We start from the raw sequence: 25,504 nt of genomic DNA, 5'->3' as shown, positions 1-25,504 counted from the left end.
TTTATTTTTTGAGGCTCTTTGTGTTCTTTTTGGAGGTTACTCCGTGACCTGAAACATAACATAAATCAGCATTATTTGTCTAAATACATCACATTTAGAGAAAAGCTGACTTTAAAGTTAATGACGACTGACGATCAAGCTAAACCAAGAAAACGCTTAGCTAGTCTTAAGACTCCGTACCTTAAACCATTCATGGAGATGCATCTTATCCAGTCTGAGTCTCTTCTGTGGATCAGGCTGCAGACAATCCGAAATCATCTGGCAGCATTCTGCAAAAAGACATTTGATCATGTACCTTTTACTTTACACCTGCTCTCTTTTTGTATGACACAGAGTCGGTTGTTGTTTGATGAAGATCTCACCTTTTGACAAGCCAGGTCTGCTCCAGAGGTCCACAGCGATCATGTGACGGTCGTGTGATGAAGGACATTCCCACACAGCATTTCATAGAGGATGAACCCCAGCGTCCACACTGTAGTGGGTTTTGCGTGGTACCTGCCCTTCATGCTGACCTCGGGTGGACAGTACTCTTTTGTGCCTGCAGGAAGGATGTCTGATGTTTAATAAATTGTCTCAGCATGTTGAGTGCACGTAAGATGTGTTTCTGTGAGACTATTAATAAAATACTTCATTACATCGTACCACAGAAGACTTTGAAGGCAGATCTCTTCATGAGCGCACCGCACCCAAAGTCAATTAATTTGACCTCTAAGGTGTCCTGGTTCACCAGGACGTTCTCCAACTTTATATCCCGATGGAAGACGCCACGCGCGCAGCAAGTTTTAGCCGCATTAATGACCTGCCGCATGATCTTTCGTGCCGTCCCTCATCAAGGCTTCCTCCATAGTCATGGAGAAAAGTGAACAAGTCCACGCAAGGCACGGGCTCCCATGACCATTACATAGTGGTCTTTGTCGTCCTCCCAGTCAAGCAGCTCAATTATCTGGGGAAAGCTGGGGCCATCAATGGCCATGAGCATCAGGCCAACCTCCATGGGGACACGTTTGGGTTGACCAGGCTAAAAGAAAGAAAACATGATGCTTAGACGGAAGTGGTTTCCTTAAGACTTCACAAATCAAAACAGTTTGTCTTTGGTTAACATGAATAAACTGAAAACAGTGACTAAGAGACAATACTAAGACAGGGAACGCAGTCTACTCACCACTCGGATAGATGACATGTCTGGAAACTTCTTTGAACATTTCACAGCCACCTAATCAACAAAACAAATTAAGATGAACAATTAGCACATGCAGATAGCTGATATCACTCCAGTCATAAATCCTGAACAGATGTGTTGTTTTTCAGTGAAGAAAATGTATACCTCAAGTCCATCCATGCAGCGAATCCCTCCGTAAACACTGCCACATCCTCCTTCACCCAGCTTCTGGCCGATTTTATATTTGTTGCGAATATGGCCTATTAACAGACAAACATTTGAGGTTAGTATGAAATGCAATTTTATATTATACTGTACAGTATATAAATATATATAATGCTTTATAATAACATTTTCTAATTCTCACAGATTTCTTGTTCTTACCCTTCTCCAGGATGTCCTGCACGAGCTGGACCTCAGAAGTGAGGGGACTTCCTCTCCCTGTACAGCACCCACAGGCACCTCATCAGCCCTGGTGGGGGTGTCTTCGGGGTGTACATATTGCACGTGTACACTCCAGTCTATTAACAGATTTAGAAGCAGTTTTGAATTGATGTCCTATAAAAAGGAAACTTTTGACAAATTCTACTGTTGCTCTAAAATGTTTGGTGCGATAATGTTATCAATGTTTTTATTTTTCCTTTCTTTTAGGTTCCTGTAACTGCAGATTTAGTGATTTATCAACATTTGATGTGGTTGTACCATCTCTATCTGTCCAGGTGTTTCTGCCTCTATCCCATATTTCTCCTCGGCTTTGGCCACATCGTATGTTGCCTTTCTAAGGAAAGAAAAGTGAAGGGCAGCCCACTTCCAGAAGCTCTTCTTTTTCTCCCTCCATCGGTCTCAAGAGCACCAGCAGACGCCGGTTCACGGTTCTCCTTCACGATGGGGAGTCTTTGGGTTTGGGCTCGTGTCCACGCTCCAAACCGCTTACTTTTTAAGTCTTGAAAGCAATCCCATGATAAAAACCGTTTGCAAGTCGCTAACAGTCGCTATCAAATACTCGAAACATCAACCAACAAAGTGAGAATTTTTTCTTGCTTATATATACCACTGCTCGCTAATTGTGATGTCATATTGGCAGGTTCGAAATGGAATGCCTTTTGGCCCCAAAAAAAAAAAAAAAAAAAAAAAAAAAAAAACGCGTGCGTCCTTTTGAACGACAGCATTGCATTGTTTTTTTTTTTTTTTTTACTAACTATACCATTTGTTTTATTGTACATCGCGGGTTGTAAATATAACTGTTTTAGTTTTACTTAAACACATTCAAACTCCTTCATGCTTTAAAGACACCTTAAGGCTTAAAGAAACATGGTAATAACAGCCCTCTTGTATTCTTGTAAAGGAGACGGTTCTAATGTCTATAAACTGAGCTTTAATATTAAATGTCATATTGATTTTATAAAGCGGGTTAATAAACTATACATGAATATTAAGCGACTTACATTTTAGGAAAAGGATGGTCCAAAGAGTTTCGTCAGCACTGAGCAGCTTTATGAATAAACATGCTTTTGAACGAATCTTTTGAACAGTCTCTTGCTTCGTTCCTGAACGAATCAGTTGTTTGAACCGTTTGAACGAACGATTCAGTGACAAACAGTGACTTGCCGCCACCCACTGGCCGTTAGTTTACTTTTGTAATATTTAATTCATAACCTAATAATAGTAGCCTAATAATAATGAAATAATAGGTAAACGATCTAAATTGAAATGATTTCATGTCACATCTGAGCCTAATTAAACCGTAAATATACCTGAATAGTCTGTAAATATAAATAAATGTCACTTCTGTGTACTTCTGTCCACCACTGTAGTGCATATATGAATTTTGGTATTGTTTTTTAATAGATTTTGATTTAATAGGATTATAACTTATCCTTCCTGGTTGTCTTGTTGTTGCTATTATTATTATTATTATGTTATTTAATGTTTTACTATAAAATAAATGAAATACATGGGGACTTTGATCTTGATACATAAAACATGAAATAGGCCCATATTTGACATTATTATAGATTATAAAGATATTTAAAAAGAATCTGAAAGGTTCGAAATAAATAAAATAAATCTGAAAGTTATTTATTCAAACAAATCTGAAGGGTCCACCACTGAAGGTGATGCTTTTGTCAACTTCACAACCAACTTTCATTTAGCATCAGGAGGCATGACCTGTGAATTACAACATCCTGATTGGTCTACAAATAAGACACATTTAGTTAGAAAGCAGTAGCAATTATGTCTTGAAATTGAGATGGAATCTAGTTTGAATCATCTGCTGAAAGGCTCATTTACACTCTATAACCTTGCTGAAGAGACACCAGACATTGAAGAATAGTGAGTAGACAGTAGACTCTCCAGCTGAAATGACCAGTCTTTGAACTGCTCATCCAAAATCAATGACAGCAATAGAAACATTGTGGGCTTTACTTTCTGTAACTCCTAGATAGTTTATACAATAATGTATCATTTTCGAGTTTGCAAGTTAAATGATAAAACACAATTAGTTCGAGTTTAACCCTATCTGATATAGGCTAATATTTGTAAATGACATTTATTTGCCTTGTTTGTTTGACCAAACAAGTATTCATGTAATTGTTTAGATTCAGGCTGAAATGTTGGGGGTGACACTTCAAGAACGGTACTTGACACTGATTTAGACATTACTTTAACAGAAGCCTAAAGGACTGTAGGGGAATTTAAAATATACTGTAGGGGAATATAAAACTTTACAAGGGAACAGCACAATGTAAACATAACATTTTATTATATATTCACAGTTTTTTCTTACTGACAATTTTTTACATATTTTCTTACACAATTCCTTATAATAAATACTATGAATATACAATGAATATATTTACAGATCCCCAAGCAGATGATACTACCAGACACAGATATTGCTGCTAAGTAGACTGATGGAAAGACCACTCTTGACAGACCACCAGACACAAAGCTGACTAGAGACTCAAAACAACAGGACGGCTGTGAGAGGAGTTTTTTTTTATTTTTTTGAGGCTCTTTGTGTTCTTTTTTGGAGGTTACTCCGTGACCTGAAACATAACATAAATCAGCATTATTTGTCTAAATACATCACATTTAGAGAAAAGCTGACTTTAAAGTTAATGATGACTGACGATCAAGCTAAACCAAGAAAACGCTTAGCTAGTCTTAAGACTCCGTGACCTTAAACCATTCATGGAGATGCATCTTATCCAGTCTGAGTCTCTTCTGTGGATCAGGCTGCAGACAATCCGAAATCATCTGGCAGCATTCTGCAAAAGACATTTGATCATGTACCTTTACTTTACACCTGCTCTCTTTTTGTACGACACAGAGTCGGTTGTTGTTTGATGAAGATCTCACCTTTGACAAGCCAGGTCTGCTCCAGAGGTCCACAGCGATCATGTGACGGTCGTGTGATGAAGGACATTCCCCACACAGCATTTCATAGAGGATGAACCCCAGCGTCCACACTGTAGTGGGTTTTGCGTGGTACCTGCCCTTCATGCTGACCTCGGGTGGACAGTACTCTTTTGTGCCTGCAGGAAGGATGTCTGATGTTTAATAAATTGTCTCAGCATGTTGAGTGCACGTAAGATGTGTTTCTGTGAGACTATTAATAAAATACTTCATTACATCGCACCACAGAAGACTTTGAAGGCAGATCTCTTCATGAGCGCACCGCACCCAAAGTCAATTAATTTGACCTCTAAGGTGTCCTGGTTCACCAGGACGTTCTCCAGCTTTATATCCCGATGGAAGACGCCACGCGCGCGCAGCAAGTTTTAGCCGCATTAATGACCTGCCGCATGATCTTTCGTGCCGTCCCTCATCAAGGCTTCCTCCATAGTCATGGAGAAAAGTGAACAAGTCCACGCAAGGCACGGGCGCTCCATGACCATTACATAGTGGTCTTTGTCGTCCTCCCAGTCAAGCAGCTCAATTATCTGGGAAAGCTGGGGCCATCAATGGCCATGAGCATCAGGCCAACCTCCATGGGGACACGTTTGGGTTGACCAGGCTAAAAGAAAGAAAACATGATGCTTAGACGGAAGTGGTTTCCTTAAGACTTCACAAATCAAAACAGTTTGTCTTTGGTTAACATGAATAAACTGAAAACAGTGACTAAGAGACAATACTAAGACAGGGAACGCAGTCTACTCACCACTGGATAGATGACATGTCTGGAAACTTCTTTGAACATTTCACAGCCACCTAATCAACAAAACAAATTAAGATGAACAATTAGCACATGCAGATAGCTGATATCACTCCAGTCATAAATCCTGAACAGATGTGTTGTTTTTAAGTGAAGAAAATGTATACCTCAAGTCCATCCATGCAGCGAATCCCTCCGTAAACACTGCCACATCCTCCTTCACCCAGCTTCTGGCCGATTTTATATTTGTTGCGAATATGGCCTATTAACAGACAAACATTTGAGGTTAGTATGAAATGCAATTTTATATTATACTGTACAGTATATAAATATATATAATGCTTTATAATAACATTTTCTAATTCTCACAGATTTCTTGTTCTTACCCTTCTCCAGGATGTCCTGCACGAGCTGGACCTCAGAAGTGAGGGGACTTCCTCTCCTGTACAGCACCCACAGGCACCTCATCAGCCCTGGTGGGGTGTCTTCGGGTGTACATATTGCACGTGTACACTCCAGTCTATTAACAGATTTAGAAGCAGTTTTGAATTGATGTCCTATAAAAAAAGGAAACTTTTGACAAATTCTACTGTTGCTCTAAAATGTTTGGTGCGATAATGTTATCAATGTTTTTATTTTTCCTTTCTTTTAGGTTCCTGTAACTGCAGATTTAGTGATTTATCAACATTTGATGTGGTTGTACCATCTCTATCTGTCCAGGGTGTTTCTGCCTCTATCCCATATTTCTCCTCGGCTTTGGCCACATCGTATGTTGCCTTTCTAAGGAAAGAAAAGTGAAGGGCAGCCCACTTCCAGAAGCTCTTCTTTTTCTCCCTCCATCGGTCTCAAGAGCACCAGCAGACGCCGGTTCACGGTTCTCCTTCACGATGGGGAGTCTTTGGGTTTGGGCTCGTGTCCACGCTCCAAACCGCTTACTTTTTAAGTCTTGAAAGCAATCCCATGATAAAACCGTTTGCAAGTCGCTAACAGTCGCTATCAAATACTCCAAACATCAACCAACAAAGTGAGAATTTTTTCTTGCTTATATATACCACTGCTCGCTAATTGTGATGTCATATTGGCAGGTTCGAAATGGAATGCCTTTTGGCCCAAAAAAAAAAAAAAAAAAAACCTGCGTCACGTGCGCCTTTTGAACGACAGCATTCGTGTTTTTTTTTTTTTTTTTACTAACTATACCATTTGTTTTATTGTACATCGCGGGTTGTAAATATAACTGTTTTAGTTTTACTTAAACACATTCAAACTCCTTCATGCTTTAAAGACACCTTAAGGCTTAAAGAAACATGGTAATAACAGCCCTCTTGTATTCTTGTAAAGGACGGTTCTAATGTCTATAAACTGAGCTTTAATATTAAATGTCATATTGATTTTATAAAGCGGGTTAATAAACTATACATGAATATTAAGCGACTTACATTTTAGGAAAAGAATGGTCCAAAGAGTTTCACAGCACTGAGCAGCTTTATGAATAAACATGCTTTTGAACGAATCTTTTGAACAGTCTCTTGCTTCGTTCCTGAACGAATCAGTTGTTTGAACCGCTTGAACGAACGATTCAGTGACAAACAGTGACTTGCCGCCACCCACTGGCCGTTAGTTTACTTTTTGTAATATTTAATTCATAACCTAATAATAGTAGCCTAATAATAATGAAATAATAGGTAAACGATCTAAATTGAAATGATTTCATGTCACATCTGAGCCTAATTAAACCGTAAATATACCTGAATAGTCTGTAAATATAAATAAATGTCACTTCTGTGTACTTCTGTCCACCACTGTAGTGCATATATGAATTTTGGTATTGTTTTTAATAGATTTTGATTTAATAGGATTATAACTTATCCTTCCTGGTTGTCTTGTTGTTGCTATTATTATTATTATTATGTTATTTAATGTTTTACTATAAAATAAATGAAATACATGGGGACTTTGATCTTGATACATAAAACATGAAATAGGCCCATATTTGACATTATTATAGATTATAAAGATATTTAAAAGAATCTGAAAGGTTCCGAAATAAATAAAATAAATCTGAAAGTTATTTATTCAAACAAATCTGAAGGGTCCACCACTGAAGGTGATGCTTTTGTCAACTTCACAACTAACTTTCATTTAGCATCAGGAGGCATGACCTGTGAATTACAACATCCTGATTGGTCTACAAATAAGACACATTTAGTTAGAAAGCAGTAGCAATTATGTCTTGAAATTGAGATGGAATCTAGTTTGAATCATCTGCTGAAAGGCTCATTTACACTCTATAACCTTGCTGAAGAGACACCAGACATTGAAGAATAGTGAGTAGACAGTAGACTCTCCAGCTGAAATGACCAGTCTTTGAACTGCTCATCCAAAATCAATGACAGCAATAGAAACATTGTGGGCTTTACTTTCTGTAACTCCTAGATAGTTTATACAATAATGTATAATTTTCTCGAGTTTGCAAGTTAAATGATAAAACACAATTAGTTCGAGTTTAACCCTATCTGATATAGGCTAATATTTGTAAATGACATTTATTTGCCTTGTTTGTTTGACCAAACAAGTATTCATGTAATTGTTTAGATTCAGGCTGAAATGTTGGGGTGACACTTCAAGAACGGTACTTGACACTGATTTAGACATTACTTTAACAGAAGCCTAAAAGGACTGTAGGGGAATTTAAAATATACTGTAGGGGAATATAAAACTTTACAAGGGAACAGCACAATGTAAACATAACATTTTATTATATATTCACAGTTTTTTCTTACTGACAATTTTTACATATTTTCTTACACAATTCCTTATAATAAATACTATGAATATACAATGAATATATTTACAGATCCCCAAGCAGATGATACTACCAGACACAGATATTGCTGCTAAGTAGACTGATGGAAAGACCACTCTTGACAGACCACCAGACACAAAGCTGACTAGAGACTCAAAACAACAGGACGGCTGTGAGAGGAGTTTTTTTATTTTTTGAGGCTCTTTGTGTTCTTTTTGGAGGTTACTCCGTGACCTGAAACATAACATAAATCAGCATTATTTGTCTAAATACATCACATTTAGAGAAAAGCTGACTTTAAAGTTAATGACGACTGACGATCAAGCTAAACCAAGAAAACGCTTAGCTAGTCTTAAGACTCCGTACCTTAAACCATTCATGGAGATGCATCTTATCCAGTCTGAGTCTCTTCTGTGGATCAGGCTGCAGACAATCCGAAATCATCTGGCAGCATTCTGCAAAAAGACATTTGATCATGTACCTTTTACTTTACACCTGCTCTCTTTTGTACGACACAGAGTCGGTTGTTGTTTGATGAAGATCTCACCTTTTGACAAGCCAGGTCTGCTCCAGAGGTCCACAGCGATCATGTGACGGTCGTGTGATGAAGGACATTCCCACACAGCATTTCATAGAGGATGAACCCCAGCGTCCACACTGTAGTGGGTTTTGCGTGGTACCTGCCCTTCATGCTGACCTCGGGTGGACAGTACTCTTTTGTGCCTGCAGGAAGGATGTCTGATGTTTAATAAATTGTCTCAGCATGTTGAGTGCACGTAAGATGTGTTTCTGTGAGACTATTAATAAAATACTTCATTACACGTACCACAGAAGACTTTGAAGGCAGATCTCTTCATGAGCGCACCGCACCCAAAGTCAATTAATTTGACCTCTAAGGTGTCCTGGTTCACCAGGACGTTCTCCAGCTTTATATCCCGATGGAAGACGCCACGCGCGCAGCAAGTTTTAGCCGCATTAATGACCTGCCGCATGATCTTTCGTGCCGTCCCCTCATCAAGGCTTCCTCCATAGTCATGGAGAAAAGTGAACAAGTCCACGCAAGGCACGGGGCGCTCCATGACCATTACATAGTGGTCTTTGTCGTCCTCCCAGTCAAGCAGCTCAATTATCTGGGGAAAGCTGGGGCCATCAATGGCCATGAGCATCAGGCCAACCTCCATGGGGACACGTTTGGGTTGACCAGGCTAAAAGAAAGAAAACATGATGCTTAGACGGAAGTGGTTTCCTTAAGACTTCACAAATCAAAACAGTTTGTCTTTGGTTAACATGAATAAACTGAAAACAGTGACTAAGAGACAATACTAAGACAGGGAACGCAGTCTACTCACCACTCGGATAGATGACATGTCTGGAAACTTCTTTGAACATTTCACAGCCACCTAATCAACAAAACAAATTAAGATGAACAATTAGCACATGCAGATAGCTGATATCACTCCAGTCATAAATCCTGAACAGATGTGTTGTTTTTAAGTGAAGAAAATGTATACCTCAAGTCCATCCATGCAGCGAATCCCTCCGTAAACACTGCCACATCCTCCTTCACCCAGCTTCTGGCCGATTTTATATTTGTTGCGAATATGGCCTATTAACAGACAAACATTTGAGGTTAGTATGAAATGCAATTTTATATTATACTGTACAGTATATAAATATATATAATGCTTTATAATAACATTTTCTAATTCTCACAGATTTCTTGTTCTTACCCTTCTCCAGGATGTCCTGCACGAGCTGGACCTCAGAAGTGAGGGGACTTCTCTCCTGTACAGCACCCACAGGCACCTCATCAGCCCTGGTGGGGGTGTCTTCGGGGTGTACATATTGCACGTGTACACTCCAGTCTATTAACAGATTTAGAAGCAGTTTTGAATTGATGTCCTATAAAAAGGAAACTTTTGACAAATTCTACTGTTGCTCTAAAATGTTTGGTGCGATAATGTTATCAATGTTTTTATTTTTCCTTTCTTTTAGGTTCCTGTAACTGCAGATTTAGTGATTTATCAACATTTGATGTGGTTGTACCATCTCTATCTGTCCAGGGTGTTTCTGCCTCTATCCCATATTTCTCCTCGGCTTTGGCCACATCGTATGTTGCCTTTCTAAGGAAAGAAAAGTGAAGGGCAGCCCACTTCCAGAAGCTCTTCTTTTTTCTCCCTCCATCGGTCTCAAGAGCACCAGCAGACGCCGGTTCACGGTTCTCCTTCACGATGGGGGAGTCTTTGGGTTTGGGCTCGTGTCCACGCTCCAAACCGCTTACTTTTTTAAGTCTTGAAAGCAATCCCATGATAAAAACCGTTTGCAAGTCGCTAACAGTCGCTATCAAATACTCCGAAACATCAACCAACAAAGTGAGAATTTTTTTCTTGCTTATATATACCACTGCTCGCTAATTGTGATGTCATATTGGCAGGTTCGAAATGGAATGCCTTTTGGCCCCCAAAAAAAAAAAAAAAAAAAAAAAACCTGCGTCACGCAAGTCCTTTTGAACGACAGAATTCGGTGTTTTTTTTTTTTTTTACTAACTATACCATTTGTTTTATTGTACATCGCGGGTTGTAAATATAACTGTTTTAGTTTTACTTAAACACATTCAAACTCCTTCATGCTTTAAAGACACCTTAAGGCTTAAAGAAACATGGTAATAACAGCCCTCTTGTATTCTTGTAAAGGACGGTTCTAATGTCTATAAACTGAGCTTTAATATTAAATGTCATATTGATTTTATAAAGCGGGTTAATAAACTATACATGAATATTAAGCGACTTACATTTTAGGAAAAGGATGGTCCAAAGAGTTTCGTCAGCACTGAGCAGCTTTATGAATAAACATGCTTTTGAACGAATCTTTTGAACAGTCTCTTGCTTCGCTCCTGAACGAATCAGTTGTTTGAACCGTTTGAACGAACGATTCAGTGACAAACAGTGACTTGCCGCCACCCACTGGCCGTTAGTTTACTTTTTGTAATATTTAATTCATAACCTAATAATAGTAGCCTAATAATAATGAAATAATAGGTAAACGATCTAAATTGAAATGATTTCATGTCACATCTGAGCCTAATTAAACCGTAAATATACCTGAATAGTCTGTAAATATAAATAAATGTCACTTCTGTGTACTTCTGTCCACCACTGTAGTGCATATATGAATTTTGGTATTGTTTTTAATAGATTTTGATTTAATAGGATTATAACTTATCCTTCCTGGTTGTCTTGTTGTTGCTATTATTATTATTATTATGTTATTTAATGTTTTACTATAAAATAAATGAAATACATGGGGACTTTGATCTTGATACATAAAACATGAAATAGGCCCATATTTGACATTATTATAGATTATAAAGATATTTAAAAGAATCTGAAAGGTTCCGAAATAAATAAAATAAATCTGAAAGTTATTTATTCAAACAAATCTGAAGGGTCCACCACTGAAGGTGATGCTTTGTCAACTTCACAACCAACTTTCATTTAGCATCAGGAGGCATGACCTGTGAATTACAACATCCTGATTGGTCTACAAATAAGACACATTTAGTTAGAAAGCAGTAGCAATTATGTCTTGAAATTGAGATGGAATCTAGTTTGAATCATCTGCTGAAAGGCTCATTTACACTCTATAACCTTGCTGAAGAGACACCAGACATTGAAGAATAGTGAGTAGACAGTAGACTCTCCAGCTGAAATGACCAGTCTTTGAACTGCTCATCCAAAATCAATGACAGCAATAGAAACATTGTGGGCTTTACTTTCTGTAACTCCTAGATAGTTTATACAATAATGTATCATTTTCGAGTTTGCAAGTTAAATGATAAAACACAATTAGTTCGAGTTTAACCTATCTGATATAGGCTAATATTTGTAAATGACATTTATTTGCCTTGTTTGTTTGACCAAACAAGTATTCATGTAATTGTTTAGATTCAGGCTGAAATGTTGGGGGTGACACTTCAAGAACGGTACTTGACACTGATTTAGACATTACTTTAACAGAAGCCTAAAGGACTGTAGGGGAATTTAAAATATACTGTAGGGGAATATAAAACTTTACAAGGGAACAGCACAATGTAAACATAACATTTTATTATATATTCACAGTTTTTTTTACTGACAATTTTTACATATTTTCTTACACAATTCCTTATAATAAATACTATGAATATACAATGAATATATTTACAGATCCCCAAGCAGATGATACTACCAGACACAGATATTGCTGCTAAGTAGACTGATGGAAAGACCACTCTTGACAGACCACCAGACACAAAGCTGACTAGAGACTCAAAACAACAGGACGGCTGTGAGAGGAGTTTTTTTTTATTTTTTTGAGGCTCTTTGTGTTCTTTTTGGAGGTTACTCCGTGACCTGAAACATAACATAAATCAGCATTATTTGTCTAAATACATCACATTTAGAGAAAAGCTGACTTTAAAGTTAATGACGACTGACGATCAAGCTAAACCAAGAAAACGCTTAGCTAGTCTTAAGACTCCGTACCTTAAACCATTCATGGAGATGCATCTTATCCAGTCTGAGTCTCTTCTGTGGATCAGGCTGCAGACAATCCGAAATCATCTGGCAGCATTCTGCAAAAAGACATTTGATCATGTACCTTTTACTTTACACCTGCTCTCTTTTTGTACGACACAGAGTCGGTTGTTGTTTGATGAAGATCTCACCTTTTTGACAAGCCAGGTCTGCTCCAGAGGTCCACAGCGATCATGTGACGGTCGTGTGATGAAGGACATTCCCCACACAGCATTTCATAGAGGATGAACCCCAGCGTCCACACTGTAGTGGGTTTTGCGTGGTACCTGCCCTTCATGCTGACCTCGGGTGGACAGTACTCTTTTGTGCCTGCAGGAAGGATGTCTGATGTTTAATAAATTGTCTCAGCATGTTGAGTGCACGTAAGATGTGTTTCTGTGAGACTATTAATAAAATACTTCATTACACGTACCACAGAAGACTTTGAAGGCAGATCTCTTCATGAGCGCACCGCACCCAAAGTCAATTAATTTGACCTCTAAGGTGTCCTGGTTCACCAGGACGTTCTCCAGCTTTATATCCCGATGGAAGACGCCACGCGCGCAGCAGCAGGTTTTAGCCGCATTAATGACCTGCCGCATGATCTTTCGTGCCGCCCCTCATCAAGGCTTCCTCCATAGTCATGGAGAAAAGTGAACAAGTCCACGCAAGGCACGGGGCGCTCCATGACCATTACATAGTGGTCTTTGTCGTCCTCCCAGTCAAGCAGCTCAATTATCTGGGGAAAGCTGGGGCCATCAATGGCCATGAGCATCAGGCCAACCTCCATGGGGACACGTTTGGGTTGACCAGGCTAAAAGAAAGAAAACATGATGCTTAGACGGAAGTGGTTTCCTTAAGACTTCACAAATCAAAACAGTTTGTCTTTGGTTAACATGAATAAACTGAAAACAGTGACTAAGAGACAATACTAAGACAGGGAACGCAGTCTACTCACCACTGGATAGATGACATGTCTGGAAACTTCTTTGAACATTTCACAGCCACCTAATCAACAAAACAAATTAAGATGAACAATTAGCACATGCAGATAGCTGATATCACTCCAGTCATAAATCCTGAACAGATGTGTTGTTTTTAAGTGAAGAAAATGTATACCTCAAGTCCATCCATGCAGCGAATCCTCCGTAAACACTGCCACATCCTCCTTCACCCAGCTTCTGGCCGATTTTATATTTGTTGCGAATATGGCCTATTAACAGACAAACATTTGAGGTTAGTATGAAATGCAATTTTATATTATACTGTACAGTATATAAATATATATAATGCTTTATAATAACATTTTCTAATTCTCACAGATTTCTTGTTCTTACCCTTCTCCAGGATGTCCTGCACGAGCTGGACCTCAGAAGTGAGGGGGACTTCCTCTCCCTGTACAGCACCCACAGGCACCTCATCAGCCCTGGTGGGGGTGTCTTCGGGGTGTACATATTGCACGTGTACACTCCAGTCTATTAACAGATTTAGAAGCAGTTTTGAATTGATGTCCTATAAAAAGGAAACTTTTGACAAATTCTACTGTTGCTCTAAAATGTTTGGTGCGATAATGTTATCAATGTTTTTATTTTTCCTTTCTTTTAGGTTCCTGTAACTGCAGATTTAGTGATTTATCAACATTTGATGTGGTTGTACCATCTCTATCTGTCCAGGGTGTTTCTGCCTCTATCCCATATTTCTCCTCGGCTTTGGCCACATCGTATGTTGCCTTTCTAAGGAAAGAAAAGTGAAGGGCAGCCCACTTCCAGAAGCTCTTCTTTTTCTCCCTCCATCGGTCTCAAGAGCACCAGCAGACGCCGGTTCACGGTTCTCCTTCACGATGGGGAGTCTTTGGGTTTGGGCTCGTGTCCACGCTCCAAACCGCTTACTTTTTAAGTCTTGAAAGCAATCCCATGATAAAACCGTTTGCAAGTCGCTAACAGTCGCTATCAAATACTCGAAACATCAACCAACAAAGTGAGAATTTTTTCTTGCTTATATATACCACTGCTCGCTAATTGTGATGTCATATTGGCAGGTTCGAAATGGAATGCCTTTTGGCCCCAAAAAAAAAAAAAAAAAAAAAAAAACCTGCGTCACGTGCGTCCTTTTGACGACAGCATTCGGTGTTTTTGTTTTTTTTTTACTAACTATACCATTTGTTTTATTGTACATCGCGGGTTGTAAATATAACTGTTTTAGTTTTACTTAAACACATTCAAACTCCTTCATGCTTTAAAGACACCTTAAGGCTTAAAGAAACATGGTAATAACAGCCCTCTTGTATTCTTGTAAAGGACGGTTCTAATGTCTATAAACTGAGCTTTAATATTAAATGTCATATTGATTTTATAAAGCGGGTTAATAAACTATACATGAATATTAAGCGACTTACATTTTAGGAAAAGGATGGTCCAAAGAGTTTCACAGCACTGAGCAGCTTTATGAATAAACATGCTTTTGAACGAATCTTTTTGAACAGTCTCTTGCTTCGTTCCTGAACGAATCAGTTGTTTGAACCGTTTGAACGAACGATTCAGTGACAAACAGTGACTTGCCGCCACCCACTGGCCGTTAGTTTACTTTTGTAATATTTAATTCATAACCTAATAATAGTAGCCTAATAATAATGAAATAATAGGTAAACGATCTAAATTGAAATGATTTCATGTCACATCTGAGCCTAATTAAACCGTAAATATACCTGAATAGTCTGTAAATATAAATAAATGTCACTTCTGTGTACTTCTGTCCACCACTGTAGTGCATATATGAATTTTGGTATTGTTTTTTAATAGATTTTGATTTAATAGGATTATAACTTATCCTTCCTGGTTGTCTTGTTGTTGCTATTATTATTATTATTATGTTATTTAATGTTTTACTATGTAACAGGCTTTAATAAGAGTTAATTTTAATTTATTTTGTTTGGTGTTGCCTTTGTAATATTTAATGTTTAATGACCAAATTATTTTCGTTGTTTATGGGGGACTTTTATTTTGAAACAAAACCCGCTTTTCACAACGCACGGCGCTAAAGAGAAAAGGGGAATGGGAGAGTGAACGCTTCATGACGGCTTAAAACTCGTTCACGAAAGAGATGTAACAAGTTTATTTAGCAACCCCCCGAAAAGGCATAAGGTTTGTGTTTTATACGCTGTTGATTTAATACAAGTGTTTTTGTCAGCATCGCTGAATATGTCAGGTAATGTTGATATACGTTTTGTATCACTTTGTTCAGCTCTTACGGTGATTTCTGAAGACGAAAGGGAACAGAAATAAAAGTCTGGAAACATCAGTAAAAGTTTCGGCCATCATTCGGACGGGGTCCGCTACAGTAAGAGCTTTACCTTCGCTGGTTCAGATCCTCGCCGCACGTGCTGACAGACGGATTCAACGTGACTAAAGGAAAATGGATGGCAGTACGTCAGAATCAGCGTGATGGTCTACGGAGCTGCGACGCTGTGCTGTAGTCGGCAAGTTAAGTATGGAAATTGAAACAGAAGAACAAATAACTGGAAGCCTGCTTCAGACAGAGACAGAAAAGGAAAGGGATCTAAATGGAGCGGATAAAGATAAAATTGCTGCAGAACGCCAGTGTCATGTACAAGACAGTGCAGAACTCCCTCGACGTTCCGAACGTACTTGTATGCCTACGGAGAAAATGCTTGCTTATCAGAAAGATGAATGCTGTAAGAAAGAAAAAAGGTTAATAACTTTGTATGAGCAATGGAAGTTAGATGCCCGTAAAGCAAGACAGACCTTAAAAACAGACATAACTGATAAGCAACTGGCTGAAATTGCTGACTCTCTTGAGGATAAAAGGAACTGTATTCTGAAACTTTTCAGTGACATAAGACAATATGTTACACCTGCTGCTGATTTAAGACGTAAAATTGATGCATGTGAAGCTGTGACCAATGATATCATCAAATTTGTGTATGACAGAATGACAACTGTAGATGGCGAGTTTGATGCAGAGAGAAAAAAAGTTTGTCTAAGTGAACTAAAAGCACATAGTTATGCTCGCTCTATATATGGTTCAACTGCTTCAAAAATGAGTGTCAGCATGCACTCTGGATCTTCTAGTTCTGCAAGCAAACGTGCAGATGCTGCAGCAGAGCTGGCTGCAAAAGAGGTTGAATACAAGATGATGGAAACGGAAAGACAACAAAAGGAGAGAATAAGAACCTTAGAAGAGCAACTCAGAAGAGAGTTAGAAACTCAAAAGTTTGAGCTAGAACGGCTGCAGGTGGAAAAGGATATTGAAGTTGCTCGTGCCAGAGTAAAATCCTATGATGAAGAAATAAAACAAGAGACAAGAAGTGAGTCAACACAGAATAAACAAGAAGAGCAGAGAAACAAAATGTTACATCAGCAAAGCAATGTTGTACAGTCAACACCTCTCAGTGAAGTAACTCATCTTGCTCAAGCAGTTCAGGACAGTATAGCCATTAACAGGTTACCCATACCTGAACCCGCAGTGTTCAGTGGAGACCCAATTCAGTTTGTAAACTGGAAAGCGTCATTTATGTCATTAATAGATAGAAAGGGCATCCCAGCAGCTGATAAACTCTATTATTTAAAAAAGTATGTGAGTGGCTCAGCACACAAATATCTTGAGGGCACCTTTTTTCGAAATGACGAAGAAGCCTATAAAGATGCTTGGGACAAACTAAACCAAAGATACGGCCAACCCTTTGTCATTCAAAGAGCGCTTTCGGGATAAACTTTCCAAGTGGCCAAAAATACAATCCAAAGATGCAGAAAGTCTGAGAACATTTGCAGACTTCCTTAATGCCTGTTTGCAAGCCATACCTCATGTTAAAGGTCTGGAAATATTAAACGATTGTGAAGAGAACCAAAAGCTCATACAGAAACTTCCAGATTGGGCAGCTTCCAGATGGAACCGTCAGGTCACTACAGCCCTCATGAATGGAAAGGAGTTTCCAAGCTTTCATGACTTTGTCAATTTCATGTCAGCAGAAGCAGAAATCATGTGTAATCCCATCACTTCATTGCATGCTCTTCATTCTCGTGAGTTACCTCAAGACAGAAGGATCTCAAAGGAAATAAAAGAAACAAAGCAATTGTCTTTAAGACTGAAACAATTGTAAACAATGACAGACAAACAGCAGTTAAAGAACAGTTAAAAGCACAGTGCATGTTGTGTGAAGATGACAAACATCAGCTTCATAAGTGCCTGAAATTCATGGAGAGGTCTTTAAAGGACAGAAGGGCCTATGTGAAAGATAACAAACTCTGTTATGGGTGTTTAAAACCAGGCCACTGTGCAAAGGAATGTCGCTGTGCGACACACGTGTGATGTATGCAAATTACGACATCCCACATGTCTTCATGATTACAGTTATGACAAAGACGGAAACAGAGAACGACCATTGCCCATGGTAAGCAATGTACATGCACTTGAGTGTGAAGCTACAAATGCTATGTCACTTAATATCACCAGTGAAGATCAGTCAGTCATTACATCTATGATTGTACCGGTATGGGTGTCGTCAGTTAAAAATCCATCCATTGAACAGCTTGTGTATGCTTTACTAGACACACAGAGTGACACTACTTTCATTGATGAAGAAGTTAGTAATACGCTACAAACGGACAGTCACCCAGTGAAACTCAAATTAACCACAATGATTGGAGACAACATGATCATTAAGAGTAAAAAGAGTATCTGGTCTTCGTGTCAGCGGTTACAATTCATCAGTACATATCAGTCTTCCTCCAGTTTATACAAAGGAGTGTATACCTGTTAATCGTGATCACATACCAACACAGGATAAAGCTGAGAACTGGAGTCATCTGAAGATAATTGCAGACAAAATGCCACCACTTCTTAGTTGTGAAGTAGGTTTACTGATCGGATATAACTGCCCCAGAATGCTAGCTCCCAAGCAAGTCATACTAGGTAAGGATGAGGAACCATATGCTATTCTAACAGACTTAGGCTGGAGTATTGTGGGCTGCTCAGCACCAAGCATTAATGGATCGGTTGGATTCAGTGTTTGTCACAGAATAGCTACAAGGGAGATACCAGCTTTGACACCTGTGGATGCAGTTCGGATACTTGAGTCAGACTTTAAGGATGTTACAGCAGATCAAAGGACAGTCTCTCAAGAGGATATCAAGTTTCTAGATAAACTCAAGGAAGGAATAAGGAAAAATGCTCAAGGACATTATGAAATGCCTCTTCCATTTAAACAGAGACCATACTTGCCTGACAACAGAGCGCTTGCAGTCATCAGACTCAATCATTTGAACAAGAAGTTCTGTAAAAATGAGAAGTACAAAACAGACTATGTTACTTATATGAATGACATCATTGAAAGAGGTGACGTAGAAGCAGTGGATGATGATGCAACCGATGGTGAAAAGTGGTACATACCCCATCATGGCATCTACCATCCAAAGAAGCCAGATAAGTTACGGGTAGTCTTTGACTGTTCCGCACAATTCAAAGGTACAAGCCTCAATGAACATTTACTAACAGGACCAGACATGATAAACAATCTCACAGGAGTCCTTGTAAGGTTCAGAAGATATCCAATAGCAATAACTTGTGACATTGAGAAAATGTTCCACCAGTTCCATGTCCAAGAAAAGGATCGGGATTATCTGCGCTTTTTGTGGTGGAAAGATGGAGATGCAAATTCAGTACTTCAAGATTACCGAATGAAAGTGCATCTGTTTGGTGCAGTGTCTTCGCCCGGTTGCGCGAACTATGGACTAAGATACTTAGCCAATGACCACAGCCAAACACACACATTAGGTGCTCAGTTCATCATTAGAGATTTTTATGTCGATGATGGAGTTACAAGTGCAGAGACAGTAGAAGAGGCCATTCAGTTGACAAAGGAAGCACGGGAGCTGTGTGCAAAGGGTGGTCTTAGACTTCATAAGTTTGTATCAAACAACAACACTGTTTTGCAGAATATACCAGCATCAGAATGCGCTGTAAACTTTGAAACAAAAGATCTCACCTTCAATGACATGCCGCTTGAAAGAGCTTTGGGCATCCATTGGAACATACAGAGTGACAGCTTTAAATTTCATATACCACTAAAGGGTCAACCTACAACACGCCGTGGTATACTGTCTACTGTTGCGTCCATATATGATCCTTTGGGCTTTGTAGCTCCGTACGTTCTGAATGGCAAGAGGATTTTGCAAGAAATGTGTCGCCAAGGTACAGGCTGGGATGATCCGCTCTCCCTGCTCTCAGCCCACGGTGGGAGAGATGGCAGAATGACTTCGTCAATTTGGGAAATGTGAATATACCACGATGTTATGTACCATCTGAATTCGCAAGATTGTGAAAACCGAAATGCATCATTTCTCTGATGCAAGTACCTGTGGTTACGGTCAGTGTTCCTATCTGAGAATGATAAATGAGAATGATGAAATTCATTGCACTTTTCTCATTGGCAAAGCCCGGGTCTCTCCTTCAAAGATCATTACTATACCGAGACTAGAGTTAACGGCAGCTGTGGTATCAGTCAGGATGAGCAATATGCTCAGAGAAGAGCTTAACCTCACTAATGTTGACGAATTCTTTTGGACTGACTCAAAGGTGGTTTTGGGTTACATAAATAATGACGCTCGTCGTTTTCACACGTTTGTAGCCAATAGAGTTCAAAAAATACGTCAAAGTACAGAACCTGAACAATGGCTGTATGTCCCAACGGATGAAAATCCAGCAGACATTGCTTCTAGAGGAAGGACAATAAATGAACTGCTCTCATCTAACTGGTTCTCTGGTCCCTCATTCTTGTGGGAAAGGGAAATAACAACCTCAGATGTTGTGCTGGATCTCCCAGTAGGAGACCCAGAAGTAAAGAAAATTCAGACATTACAAACGAAGACCACAGAAAGTAAAGATCTTGTGGATCACTTATCCAAGTTCTCTTCTTGGTCTAAAGCTACCAAAGCCATTGCACGTCTTCTGAGATGGATCAAGAGGGATAAAGCAAGTTCACCGGCTTCTGTAAGTGAACAAGAGGATGCTAGATGCTGGCATGCTCCAAAAAGGAACTTTCAAATTGGTGACATAGTCATGGATATTGATGAAACCTTACCAAGGAGTGAATGGAGGCTTGGAAGGATTACTGAGACTGTTCTGAGTTCAGATGGACTGGTAAGAAAGGCCAAAATAGCACTTGGTGACAAAAGACTAAACAAGAAAGGAGAACGAGTTCATAAAACCTCAATAGTAGAAAGGCCAGCTCAGAAGTTGGTCTTATTATTGGAAGCAGAGTGAATGCATCTTCAAAAGGACTTTATTGCACTTGATGCACACAAGAGTTATAAGTGAAATTAGTCATGTTTGAGAAACATTGATAATTTGGTGGGAGTGTAACAGGCTTTAATAAGAGTTAATTTTAATTTATTTTGTTTGGTGTTGCCTTTGTAATATTTAATGTTTAATGACCAAATTATTTTCGTTGTTTATGGGGGACTTTTATTTTGAAACAAAACCCGCTTTTCACAACGCACGGCGCTAAAGAGAAAAGGGGAATGGGAGAGTGAACGCTTCATGACGGCTTAAAACTCGTTCACGAAAGAGATGTAACAAGTTTATTTAGCAACCCCCCGAAAAGGCATAAGGTTTGTGTTTTATACGCTGTTGATTTAATACAAGTGTTTTTGTCAGCATCGCTGAATATGTCAGGTAATGTTGATATACGTTTTGTATCACTTTGTTCAGCTCTTACGGTGATTTCTGAAGACGAAAGGGAACAGAAATAAAAGTCTGGAAACATCAGTAAAAGTTTCGGCCATCATTCGGACGGGGTCCGCTACATACTATAAAATAAATGAAATACATGGGGACTTTGATCTTGATACATAAAACATGAAATAGGCCCATATTTGACATTATTATAGATTATAAAGATATTTAAAAGAATCTGAAAGGTTCCGAAATAAATAAAATAAATCTGAAAGTTATTTATTCAAACAAATCTGAAGGGTCCACCACTGAAGGTGATGCTTTTGTCAACTTCACAACCAACTTTCATTTAGCATCAGGAGGCATGACCTGTGAATTACAACATCCTGATTGGTCTACAAATAAGACACATTTAGTTAGAAAGCAGTAGCAATTATGTCTTGAAATTGAGATGGAATCTAGTTTGAATCATCTGCTGAAAGGCTCATTTACACTCTATAACCTTGCTGAAGAGACACCAGACATTGAAGAATAGTGAGTAGACAGTAGACTCTCCAGCTGAAATGACCAGTCTTTGAACTGCTCATCCAAAATCAATGACAGCAATAGAAACATTGTGGGCTTTACTTTCTGTAACTCCTAGATAGTTTATACAATAATGTATAATTTTCGAGTTTGCAAGTTAAATGATAAAACACAATTAGTTCGAGTTTAACCCTATCTGATATAGGCTAATATTTGTAAATGACATTTATTTGCCTTGTTTGTTTGACCAAACAAGTATTCATGTAATTGTTTAGATTCAGGCTGAAATGTTGGGGGTGACACTTCAAGAACGGTACTTGACACTGATTTAGACATTACTTTAACAGAAGCCTAAAGGACTGTAGGGGAATTTAAAATATACTGTAGGGGAATATAAAACTTTACAAGGAACAGCACAATGTAAACATAACATTTTATTATATATTCACAGTTTTTCTTACTGACAATTTTTACATATTTTCTTACACAATTCCTTATAATAAATACTATGAATATACAATGAATATATTTACAGATCCCCAAGCAGATGATACTACCAGACACAGATATTGCTGCTAAGTAGACTGATGGAAAGACCACTCTTGACAGACCACCAGACACAAAGCTGACTAGAGACTCAAAACAACAGGACGGCTGTGAGAGGAGTTTTTTTTTATTTTTTTGAGGCTCTTTGTGTTCTTTTTGGAGGTTACTCCGTGACCTGAAACATAACATAAATCAGCATTATTTGTCTAAATACATCACATTTAGAGAAAAGCTGACTTTAAAGTTAATGACGACTGACGATCAAGCTAAACCAAGAAAACGCTTAGCTAGTCTTAAGACTCCGTACCTTAAACCATTCATGGAGATGCATCTTATCCAGTCTGAGTCTCTTCTGTGGATCAGGCTGCAGACAATCCGAAATCATCTGGCAGCATTCTGCAAAAGACATTTGATCATGTACCTTTTACTTTACACCTGCTCTCTTTTTATACGACACAGAGTCGGTTGTTGTTTGATGAAGATCTCACCTTTTGACAAGCCAGGTCTGCTCCAGAGGTCCACAGCGATCATGTGACGGTCGTGTGATGAAGGACATTCCCACACAGCATTTCATAGAGGATGAACCCCAGCGTCCACACTGTAGTGGGTTTTACGTGGTACCTGCCCTTCATGCTGACCTCGGGTGGACAGTACTCTTTTGTGCCTGCAGGAAGGATGTCTGATGTTTAATAAATTGTCTCAGCATGTTGAGTGCACGTAAGATGTGTTTCTGTGAGACTATTAATAAAATACTTCATTACACGTACCACAGAAGACTTTGAAGGCAGATCTCTTCATGAGCGCACACGCACCCAAAGTCAATTAATTTGACCTCTAAGGTGTCCTGGTTCACCAGGACGTTCTCCAGCTTTATATCCCGATGGAAGACGCCACGCGCGCGCAGCAAGTTTTAGCCGCATTAATGACCTGCCGCATGATCTTTCGTGCCGTCCCTCATCAAGGCTTCCTCCATAGTCATGGAGAAAAGTGAACAAGTCCACGCAAGGCACGGGCGCCCATGACCATTACATAGTGGTCTTTGTCGTCCTCCCAGTCAAGCAGCTCAATTATCTGGGAAAGCTGGGGCCATCAATGGCCATGAGCATCAGGCCAACCTCCATGGGGACACGTTTGGGTTGACCAGGCTAAAAGAAAGAAAACATGATGCTTAGACGGAAGTGGTTTCCTTAAGACTTCACAAATCAAAACAGTTTGTCTTTGGTTAACATGAATAAACTGAAAACAGTGACTAAGAGACAATACTAAGACAGGGAACGCAGTCTACTCACCACTCGGATAGATGACATGTCTGGAAACTTCTTTGAACATTTCACAGCCACCTAATCAACAAAACAAATTAAGATGAACAATTAGCACATGCAGATAGCTGATATCACTCCAGTCATAAATCCTGAACAGATGTGTTGTTTTTAAGTGAAGAAAATGTATACCTCAAGTCCATCCATGCAGCGAATCCTCCGTAAACACTGCCACATCCTCCTTCACCCAGCTTCTGGCCGATTTTATATTTGTTGCGAATATGGCCTATTAACAGACAAACATTTGAGGTTAGTATGAAATGCAATTTTATATTATACTGTACAGTATATAAATATATATAATGCTTTATAATAACATTTTCTAATTCTCACAGATTTCTTGTTCTTACCCTTCTCCAGGATGTCCTGCACGAGCTGGACCTCAGAAGTGAGGGGACTTCCTCTCCTGTACAGCACCCACAGGCACCTCATCAGCCCTGGTGGGGTGTGTCTTCGGGTGTACATATTGCACGTGTACACTCCAGTCTATTAACAGATTTAGAAGCAGTTTTGAATTGATGTCCTATAAAAGGAAACTTTTGACAAATTCTACTGTTGCTCTAAAATGTTTGGTGCGATAATGTTATCAATGTTTTTATTTTTCCTTTCTTTTAGGTTCCTGTAACTGCAGATTTAGTGATTTATCAACATTTGATGTGGTTGTACCATCTCTATCTGTCCAGGGTGTTTCTGCCTCTATCCCATATTTCTCCTCGGCTTTGGCCACATCGTATGTTGCCTTTCTAAGGAAAGAAAAGTGAAGGGCAGCCCACTTCCAGAAGCTCTTCTTTTTTCTCCCTCCATCGGTCTCAAGAGCACCAGCAGACGCCGGTTCACGGTTCTCCTTCACGATGGGGGAGTCTTTGGGTTTGGGCTCGTGTCCACGCTCCAAACCGCTTACTTTTTAAGTCTTGAAAGCAATCCCATGATAAAACCGTTTGCAAGTCGCTAACAGTCGCTATCAAATACTCCGAAACATCAACCAACAAAGTGAGAATTTTTTCTTGCTTATATATACCACTGCTCGCTAATTGTGATGTCATATTGGCAGGTTCGAAATGGAATGCCTTTTGGCCCCAAAAAAAAAAAAAAAAAAAAAAAAAAAAAAAACCTGCGTCACGTGCGTCCTTTTGAACGACAGCATTCGGTGTTTTTTTTTTTTTTTTACTAACTATACCATTTGTTTTATTGTACATCGCGGGTTGTAAATATAACTGTTTTAGTTTTACTTAAACACATTTCAAACTCCTTCATGCTTTAAAGACACCTTAAGGCTTAAAGAAACATGGTAATAACAGCCCTCTTGTATTCTTGTAAAGGACGGTTCTAATGTCTATAAACTGAGCTTTAATATTAAATGTCATATTGATTTTATAAAGCGGGTTAATAAACTATACATGAATATTAAGCGACTTACATTTTAGGAAAAGGATGGTCCAAAGAGTTTCGTCAGCACTGAGCAGCTTTATGAATAAACATGCTTTTGAACGAATCTTTTGAACAGTCTCTTGCTTCGTTCCTGAACGAATCAGTTGTTTGAACCGTTTGAACGAACGATTCAGTGACAAACAGTGACTTGCCGCCACCCACTGGCCGTTAGTTTACTTTTGTAATATTTAATTCATAACCTAATAATAGTAGCCTAATAATAATGAAATAATAGGTAAACGATCTAAATTGAAATGATTTCATGTCACATCTGAGCCTAATTAAACCGTAAATATACCTGAATAGTCTGTAAATATAAATAAA

The 25,504-nt window shown here is 38.9% G+C and overlaps 3 protein-coding genes and 1 pseudogene across 3 annotated transcripts; 2 read left to right on the top strand and 2 right to left on the bottom strand.

Moving 5' to 3' along the window:
- Window positions 1–8,357: 8,357 nt before the first annotated feature.
- LOC122342073 (serine/threonine-protein kinase pim-3-like) lies at window positions 8,358–9,730 on the bottom strand. Its single transcript, XM_043235845.1, is given in 4 exon segments — window positions 8,358–8,576; window positions 8,669–8,737; window positions 8,740–8,844; window positions 8,948–9,730. Coding segments are annotated over 4 exon segments (642 nt in total). The 5' UTR covers window positions 9,303–9,730; the 3' UTR covers window positions 8,358–8,463.
- Window positions 9,731–12,515: 2,785 nt separating this feature from the next.
- Window positions 12,516–13,611, bottom strand: LOC122341849 (annotated as a pseudogene).
- A 1,957-nt stretch (window positions 13,612–15,568) lies between these two features.
- Window positions 15,569–17,974, top strand: LOC122341847. Its single transcript, XM_043235516.1, has 2 exons — window positions 15,569–15,814; window positions 15,915–17,974. Exon 2 carries the CDS (start codon window positions 16,161–16,163, stop codon window positions 17,400–17,402), a length of 1,242 nt encoding a protein of 413 aa, XP_043091451.1. The 5' UTR covers window positions 15,569–15,814; window positions 15,915–16,160; the 3' UTR covers window positions 17,403–17,974.
- A 2,030-nt stretch (window positions 17,975–20,004) lies between these two features.
- On the top strand, window positions 20,005–21,494 carry LOC122341848. The gene is made up of 2 exons (XM_043235517.1): window positions 20,005–21,298; window positions 21,399–21,494. Exon 1 carries the CDS (start codon window positions 20,019–20,021, stop codon window positions 20,949–20,951), a length of 933 nt encoding a protein of 310 aa, XP_043091452.1. The 5' UTR covers window positions 20,005–20,018; the 3' UTR covers window positions 20,952–21,298; window positions 21,399–21,494.
- The last annotated feature ends 4,010 nt before the right edge of the window (window positions 21,495–25,504 follow it).

This window comes from Puntigrus tetrazona, chromosome 3 (assembly GCF_018831695.1).
Source record: "Puntigrus tetrazona isolate hp1 chromosome 3, ASM1883169v1, whole genome shotgun sequence".
Lineage (NCBI taxonomy): Eukaryota > Metazoa > Chordata > Actinopteri > Cypriniformes > Cyprinidae > Puntigrus > Puntigrus tetrazona.
This window is presented reverse-complemented; position numbering and strand designations above follow the sequence as displayed.